At 49.7% G+C, this 9098-nt stretch overlaps 1 protein-coding gene across 1 annotated transcript in view; it reads right to left on the bottom strand.

Moving 5' to 3' along the window:
- Positions 1 to 5118: 5118 nt before the first annotated feature.
- Positions 5119 to 9098, bottom strand: part of LOC100765519 (uroplakin-3b-like protein 1) — a 14936-nt gene continuing 10956 nt past the window's right edge. The window contains exons 5-8 of the mRNA XM_027416285.2: positions 9003 to 9098; positions 7322 to 7398; positions 6983 to 7091; positions 5119 to 5221 (exon numbers count right to left, since the gene is read on the bottom strand). The exon at positions 9003 to 9098 is cut by the window's right edge and continues 124 nt beyond it. Of these exons, the coding sequence (XP_027272086.2) occupies positions 5119 to 5221; positions 6983 to 7091; positions 7322 to 7398; positions 9003 to 9098 (385 nt within the window). The remainder of the gene's footprint in view (positions 5222 to 6982; positions 7092 to 7321; positions 7399 to 9002) is intronic.

Below are 9098 nucleotides of genomic sequence, written 5' to 3'. Positions count from 1 at the left end.
AGATGTAGGACGCTGCAGATCTAGGTTCAATGGGTCAACACCAGGGACCACGAGGCTGTGTAACAGAGTGGATAGGGAACCCAGAACACATTTGGGGGGCCTGTCTCCAGAAACACAGTTTTAAAAAAGTCTGTCATGAAGGTTTGTGCCTGCAAGCCAGCACTCAGGGAAAATAAATAACTAAATGTAATTTAAAATGAAAATGAAAAGCAAGAGCAGAGCACTCACCTAGCATGCAGGAGCTGTGGGTCCCATCCCCAACACCCCATAAACTGTGATGGTATACCCCTGTGATCTCAGCACTCTAGGAGTAGATGCAGGAGGATCAGAAGTTCACGGTCATATCAGTTACATAAGGAGTTTGAGGACAGCCCTTCCTGTCTCAAAAACTTTAAAAACAAAATTAAAATCCCATTCTTGTCCTCTGTGTGTCCAGGAGTTTGGCTTCTGATTAGGCATAGCCCAGGGCAGGATGACAGAAGTGGACGTTGTATCCCTTTGGCTCTTTCTGGGGTTTTGTTCCTCCACCTTCCAGGTAGGTCCTGGCCCTTCCCATCATTCTTGGGGCTCAGGGGTTCCTCTAATCCTAGGCCACCCACACCCCTCCTCTCTGTAAACACTGGCAATTGCTCTCCAGGACAAGCTACCATCTGTTTCCTGCCGTGGCCAGGCTCATTCAGGGCGTGGATTAAGACCTTCCAAACAGAAGGCTTTAGGGTCACCTCATTCAACCTTGGCCTTTTTTCCCTTCTCTTTTTATTGTTGCTGTTGTTCTGTTTTGCTTCTGTTTGTTTTTAAGACAGGGTCTCATCTAGCCCAGGCTGGCCTAAAATTACAGGCATGCACCTGCACCATTATATCAAGATTACACTGTGCTGGCAATGGACCCCAGGACTCCAGTGTGACAGACAAGCACTCTGCCCGCTGAGGCACATCCTTGTGCCCCTCCCCCTGCATTTTTAGAGACAGGATCTCCGGTAACCCCAGCTGGTCTTGAACTCCTCATATAGCTGAAGTTGGCCTTGAACTTCTGACCCTCCCACTGCTACCTCCCATTCCTAGGATTACAGGTGTGGGTTTCCATACCTGGTTTCAACCTTACCTTTTTACCTGGGTGGAGGGGTGTGGTCTAGACTGAGGAAGTGGACTGTCGAGGATCACCCAGAGTGAAGAGACAATGGAGGGGCTGAGGATGTGGAACAGTCTGGGAGACATAGAGAGACAATAACAACAAAACGGAGTGTGGTAGCGCCTGCCTTTAATCCCAACATTTGGGAGGCAGAGGCACGTTATAGGTCAGCTGGGCTAATAGTGAGAGCATGTCTAAAAAAAGAGAAGAAAGGGAGGGAGGGAGGGAGGCAGGAGGGAGATAGAGAAATAAGGGGCAAGGGAGACATGGCTCAGTGGTTAAGAGTGCTTGTTGCTCTTGCAGAGGACCCAGGCTTGGTTCCCAGCACCCACATGGTGGCTCACAACCACCTATAACTCCAGTTCCAGGGGATCTCATGCCCTCTTCTCATCTATGAAGGCATCAGATATACATATACGTACATGCAGGCAAAGTAGCAACACATAAACAAGTAAATAGGGCTAGAGAGATGGCTCAGAGGTTAAGAGCACTGACTGTTCTTCCAGAGGTCCTGAGTTCAATTCCCAGCAACCACATGGTGGCTCACAGCCATCTGATATCTGGTGCCCTCTTCTGGCCTGCAGGGACACATGCAGAGAGAACTCTACATACATAATAAATTTTTTAAAGATAGATAGATAGATAGATAGATAGATAGATAGATAGAATGCTACATGGGCACAATAGGGCGTGGCTGTAATCCTATGTCTTGGGAGGTGAACACAGGAGAATTAGTTCAAGGTTATCTTTAGCTACATAGTGACTTGAAGACAAGCCTGGGCTAGTGAGATTCTGTCTCAAAAAAAAAAAAAAAAAAAAAAGAACAAAAAAACAAAACAAAACAAAAGGCTCTAGAGAGCCCCAGGGTGGGATCCTGTTTGTTCTCTAAGCCTTCCTGCTTCTCCCAGCCAAATTACTACTTGGTCATTTAGAGTTTCCTCCATACAGTAGCCTTATCTATCTGTTCAGGATCATAAACCACTTAGGGCCATTTGCAGGCAAGGGGAACCCAGCCAGCAGTACCTTGCTTGACTTCCTGCCTCCCAGGCTGAGGCCCTACATATGGCACCAGCTATCACCTTGGGTCATGTTGTCCCTAAACTGCTTGCCCGGCAGAAGCATGTTGTTGCTTTTGTCTGGGCACCCTGCCCTTGTCCACCTGGCACAGGTGTCCTGCTCCATCCCCAAGGCCACATCACTCCAGGAAGCCTCCACTGTGGGTCTTTCCAACAGCTGAGCACATTGTCTCCAGCATCCCCACCCTTGGCAACCAGGGAAATCCTGAGGGCAGAGCTCTGCCTGGACACCGAGGTGTGGAGCAGGGTTGATCATGATATGTCTTGTGTGGCCTGGAGTAAGCTGGAGGCTGGGGTCTGGAGCTGATACTAGTTTGGGAACCACAGCTTCATGTGTGTATCCTACCCCCAGGCCCCAGCCCCCAGTCCCCAGTCCCCAGTCCCCAGTCCTCAGTCCTCAGCCCCCAGTCCCCGGTCCCCTGTCCCCGGGCCCTGGTCCCCGGCTCCCGGTCCCTGGCCCCCGGCCCCCAGCCTTGTCTGGGCTCCTCGAGCTGGACGTGTGGGTTGCACCAAGTGCAGTTCCCAGCTACACCACTACTGCTTTTCTTTTTCCAGATTTTATTTTGTTAGGTTTTGGTTTGATTGTTTTGTTTTGAAACAGGGTCTCTCTACACAGACCTGGCTGTCCTGGGACTCGATCTGTAGACCAATCTGGCTTTGAACTCATAGAGATCCACCTGTCTCTGCCTCCCAAGTGCTGGGATTAAAGGCGTGCGCCACCACATCTGGCTCTATGTCGTTAGTTTTAACTATGCGTGTGTGTGTGTGTGTGTGTGTGTGTGTGTGTGTGTGTGTGTGTGTGTGAGTGCAGGCCTCTTCAGAGGCCAGAAGAGAGCATCACTTAACCTGGAGGTACAGATGTGTGTGAGGGTGCTGGGAGCTAAACTCCCATCCTCTGCAAGAGCAGCCAGTGCTCTTAATTTCTGAGCCATCTCTCCAGTCCAGTCCAGTCCAGTTCATGCAAGCTGCACTTCCTAGGAAAAGGTTGGGGGAGCAACAGCTGTTTTTCCAAAGGAGAGATGAGCCAGAGAAAGGGCCCTACCCTGAGTTAACTGGGTGGGAAGCCCATTCTGGATACACAGCCCATGGTCCTTGTATGTGTGTATGTATGTGTGTTTGGAGGGGGGTTTACAGGTCAGGGGTACATGTATGTGCACATTGCATGTGGAGGCCAGAGACCTACCTCAACCTGTCCACTTTAAGAAGTATGTTTATTTTGTGTGTATGTGTGTACAGGTTGCACACTTGCCTGTATGTGCATTGTGTGTGCAGGTACCTTTGGAACACCAGATACCCTGCAGCTGGAGTTGTGAGCAGTTGTGAGGTGACCAGCCTTTGTGGGTGCTGGGAACTGAACATGGGCCCTCTGCAAGAACAGCAGGTGCTCTTAACTACTGAATCACCTCTCCATCCAACAGGGTCTCACTATGTACCCCTGACTGCCCAGAACTTACATGTAGACCAGGCTGGCCTTGAACTCTGCCTACTGGGATTAGGGATGAGAGTCACCACCTCCTGGCAAAACCTGAGTCTTAACATCTTACTTTGAGAGTTTCTCCCAGAGGAGCTAGGACAAAGGGACAGGAAGACTGCTCAGGTGACGTCTTAGTTAACATTTGATTGCTGCAAATAGACACCATGACCACGGCAACTCTTATAAAGGAAAACATTTAATTGGGACTGGCTTACAGTTCAGAGATTTAGTCCATTGTCATCATGGCAGGCTGCATGGCAGTGTGAAGATAGACATGGCACATGGCAGATAGGTAGCTCCAAGTTCTAGATCCAGACTGGCAGACAGCAGGAAGAGTGATTGGGCCACTAGGCCTGGCTTGAGCTTCAGAAACCTCAAAGCCCACTCCCTAGTGACACACTTCCTCCAACAAGGCCACTCCTCCTATAATTCCCTATGGGGCCATTTTCAAACTACCACAAGTGCGATAACACAATACACAATGCTGGCACTCAGGACACCAAGGCAGGGAGACCATGAGTTCTAGGTCAGTCTGGGTTATATAGTGAGACCCTGTGTCAAAGGAATGGGCATGTCATGGCACATGCCTGTAATCCCAGCACTTCAAGAGGCAGTGCAGGAGAACAAAGCAAGTTCAAGTCCAGCCTGGTCAACACAAAGAGACCTTGTCTCTTGGGGTTCAGGAAATGACTCAGTCGGTACCTTACAAGCATCAGGACCTGAGCCTGATGTCCAGCAACTGTGTAAAAAGCCTGTGTTTGTGACACCAGGGCTGGAGAGACAGGGACCTCTGGGGCTCAGCGGCCAGATAGCTGAAAAGGACTGGTGAGCTCCAGGTTCACCAACAGATCCTGGCTGGAAAGAAAGAAAGAAAGAAAGAAAGAAAGCAGAACAAACAAGGTGGGGCTGGAGAGCTGGCTCAGCAGTTAAGAGCACTTGCTGTTCTTGCAGAGGACCCAGGTTCAATTCTCAGCTCCCACACATTGGCTGACAACTATAGTGTAACTCCAGTTCCAGGGAATCCGATGCCCACTTCTGGCTTCCCTGGGCACCAGGTGCACATGTGGTGTATACAAATACATGCCGGCAAAACGTGCATACATATAAAACACCCCCCAAAAAGTGGAGAGAGATAGGGTTCTACATGCACACACACACACCCACACCCACACCCACCCCCACACACACACGCACGCACGCACGCACGCACACGCACACGCACACGCACATGTATGCATGCACACACGTGCATAGACTGGCAGGGGTGGGGGAGATGAACCCAGGTATATTGAGATAAATACAAAGATGTTAGGGAAATTTATTTCTGATAGGGACTAGCTTTGGGCTGAAAGCATTTCCCCCTAGGGTTCCAGAAGGTTCCAGGCAGGCCCCAGCCCAGGCTCAGCCACTTGGCCCCTGGAGAAAGCCCTTGGAACCTTTCAGGAACTCCGCTCAACTGAGCTCAGTTGGTCCATGTGGTGGGTGTGATATCTCTTCATGCGAACTTGCTCCTCTGGGCCGAACACAGGAGTCCTCCAGCAGCTTCAGGAGTTGGGTGACAGGAGATGGGAGAGAGAGGTTAGTGAAGGGCCCTAACTCTGCCTCCACTTTCATGTGGCTTCCAGGGATCAAACTGACATGGGGCATTGAAAAGATAACAGACCCCTCTTTGGTGAAAACAGCCCACCAGTTCAGTTTCCAGCTCCCTGTGCAGTGGTTTGAAGCTCTAAAAACCACAGTGGGGTTTAGATAAGACCCTTTAAAGTTATTATTGTTATCAGTTGAGGGTGTGTGTGTCAAAGAGCACCTAGGGGTCAGTGAGAGGGCTCTGTGAGTGAAAGTCCTTGCTACCAAGCCTGAGGATTTGAGTTTGGTCCCTGGGTCTCACATGGTTGAAGGAGAGAGTCGACTCCAAAAGGTTGTGGTCTGACTTCCCCATATGTGTTATGGTGCACACATGCCACACACAAAATCAAGTGTAACATAGAAAGAAACAACTTTACAATTGGCTCCTCCCTCTCTGTTTGTGCATTTATGTTTGTTTATTTTGTTTTTTGAGACAAGGTCTTATTATGTAGCCCTGACAGTCCTGGAACTTGCTATATAGACCAGGCTGGCCTTGAACTCCTTATGTGATGGAGGATGGCCTTGAACTCCTGATCCTTCTGCCTCTACCTCCTAGCTGCTGGAATTACAGATGTGCACCACCACCACACACATCTGTTTTAAGCAGTGCTGATGATACCTTCGTGCATTCTAGGGCAAGCACTCTACCACCCAAGCCATGCCCCAGCTTGGGAATAAAGAGACACTTATGCCCTTCCCTTTGGCTATCAGATTATAAAGCAATGGATCCCGAGAAGTTCCTTAGGAATCAGTCTTGTGCTGGGGAAGCAGAGGGCTGAAGCCTGGCACCAGCCAGAGGGAGACTGGCAGAAGACAATGTCAGATGGTCAGTAGATGGCTGGGACCACGCCTTCACCAGGATTGCTCAACCGTGCCTATTCCTTACCCTCTATTTAAACCTAAACCTTAAGTCAAGATCTTGCCAGAATCCCAAAGGTTGATGTAGCAAGTCATTGGGTCTCTTTGTTACTCTTTCCCATGTGGCCACATTGAATTTTTTGATTTATTTTATTCTGTTACTTTGAAGTGTGTGTGTGTGTGTGTGTGTGTGTGTGTGTGTGTGTGTGTGTGTGTGTTTGTGAGTCGTCAGACACGGGTGTTGGGAACTGAACTCAGGTTCTGTGAGTGTAGTACACACTCCAAACCACTGGGCCATCCTTCCAGCCCCGCCTCATTATCACCCATCTGTTTAATTGGCCCATCCAGAATGGGTGACGGAACCTAGCTTGCTAGGGCTGTCAGCCCCCAGGCTTTGATCCTAATAGGTCCAATAATACCTTCTCAGGGCCCGGACCCAACCTAAATCCAGGGATCCTCTAAAGTGGTTCTCAAGCTCCCTAACGCTGTGACCCTTTAATTCCCCATGCTGTTGTGACTCCCAACCATAAAGTTATTTTTGTTACGACTTCATAACTGTAATCTTGCTACTGTTATGAAGCGCAATGCAAACAAACATCCACTAATCAGGATATCTAATTTGTGACCCCTGTGAAACGTTTTCTGACTACCCGCTTGATTGCAATTCCATATACTGCCGTCAGGGGGCAAGCGGCGACCGCTGAGAAACCAGGCCTTTGATAGAGACAGGGAGGAAGGGCTGTCCATCAGTCAACAGCAAGAAGCCTCCAAGGAAGGCTACTGCTGGGAGGCAGGACAACACCATCCCTGTCCACTCACCAAGCAGATATGACCAGGACCAGGAAGACAGCCAGCAAGATTGACAAGAAAGCAATGATGAACACAGTGCCCTTGCTCCGGAACCCTGGGTCTCCTGGGAATGTCTGGGCTGCACAGACAAGCAGGAAAAAGTTAATTATCCCCAAACAAGGGCCACTTAGTCAGCTTTCAAACCAACCATACTGTGTCCACTGGGGGTGTGTGAGGATCCAACAGGGACAGACTAGGAGAGGGGCACAAGCAAAGAACGGGATGGGGGAGACCCACTTCCCCAGCCCCTGATGTCCCCAGGTCCGATAGCACCCCCTATATCCTTTGAGCTGCTCTCATGTCCCATACCTTGCTGCAGGTAGATTTCCTCAGACCACTGCGTCTCAGCAACGGGTCCTTTGGGGCTCATTGCCAGGAACTTCACTCTGAACAGGAGACCAGCAAAGACAGTGGAGATTCCCCACGGTCCTAAAACACTGAGATCCCCATGCCTGGATCCTGTCCTCTGGGGACAGCAGCCTGAGGCAGGAGTCAGGACTGGGACTAGAAAGCACAGCCCCAGAGCTCAGCAGAAGCTGAGACCTATTCGAGCTGTGGGACATTGGCAGCGGCCCTCGCTGGGTGTGTGTGGATTAGATCTCTCCATACCAAATATGAGTGATTCAAACATCAAGTCAGGAGAGAGAGGGTCTCCAGGCTAGTCTCCACCTATGAATGCCTGGTGTGGACTAGGGACAATCCTTGGCGTAAGGAGGTTGAGTTACGAGGATAACTATTTAAAAGATGTGAGGAGACCTTAAGAGGACATATTGCACCCACAGCTGGTAGCTCAGCTGCCTATAGCTCTAGTCCCAGGGATCAGACACACGTGTAGCTAACCACATCGACATAATTAAAAATAAAATAAATCTTTTTTTAAAGATTTCATTTTGTTATTATCTTATGTGTATGAGTGTTTTGCTTACATATATGTCTGCATACATGCATTTGTGGTGCCCTCAGAGGCCAGAAGAGGGTGTGGGGTTTCCTGTTATTAGAGTTATAGACTGTTGTGAGCCACCATGTGGGTGCTGGTTATCAAACCTGGCTCCTCTGGAACAGCAGACAGTGCTCTTAACCACTGAGCCATCACTCCAGCCCCCATAATTTATGGTTTTTGCTTGTTTGTTTTTTGAGACTGGATTTCTCTGTGGCTTTGGAGGCTGTCCTGGCACTCGCTCTGTAGACCAGGCTGGCTTTGAATTCACAGAGATCTGCCTGGGATTAAAGGCGTGCACCACCACCACTCTTTTTTTTTTTTTTTTAAGAAAGAAAGAAGTTCAGTGCTTAGTAGTACTTGTTGTTACAAAAGGACCCAACCTGGATTCCTACCCAGTATCCACACGGAGACTCAACATCTTCTTGGGCACCAGGCACATATGTGGCACCTAAGTGTTAGGATTCAGACATTATGCTGGCCTGCCCTTGTCACCTGGCAGAATGCACTCAGGAAGTACCCTGGTCAGCCCTGGTGCAAAGAATCCTTTAAAAGAAAGGCCCCTGCCCATTTACACTCTCTCCCCTTCTGCTCTCTCTTCTCTGCTGTTCCGCTGGGACAGATAGGACTTTTCCTGCCTCCCTCTTCTCTTCTATCCTCTCTCTGTCTCTGTGTCTTTTTACCTCTTTTCTCTTTCATTTCCGCCTTGCTCTTTCTGATAAAACTTCTCACTTAAGCTGTCGGCCTGGCGTGTTTGTCCCTCCCCCTTAGTCACCTTCGCCTGCCATGGAATCCTCCAAGGTCCCCCAAGAATTTTATCATAACAGTAAGGACCTGCCTACAATCCCCCAGTGAGAGGGTGGGGTGTGCTAGAACACCCATTTAGCTTTATCCATGCCCAGGTCCCACCCCCAGCACCACTATGTAAAAAAAGAAGGAAGGAAAAATACTGGGGAACCCAGGCACCCCATCTGACCTCAGTGAGCCACCTAGTAGTTGCCCTGGGCTCCCGTTTGTCCCAGGCAGGGCCCCTCCCCCATCTTCGCTGCTCACCTGTAGGGACCAGAACCTGGCAGAGGAGAGTTACAGCCCTGGAACTCCAAGGAGCAGTTGGTGTCATTGCCAACACGGAGGACTCGGAGCTGGCTG

Source organism: Cricetulus griseus, chromosome 4, assembly GCF_003668045.3.
Source record: "Cricetulus griseus strain 17A/GY chromosome 4, alternate assembly CriGri-PICRH-1.0, whole genome shotgun sequence".
Lineage (NCBI taxonomy): Eukaryota > Metazoa > Chordata > Mammalia > Rodentia > Cricetidae > Cricetulus > Cricetulus griseus.
Note: the sequence above shows the minus strand (reverse complement) of the source record. Positions and strands in the feature narration are given on the sequence as shown.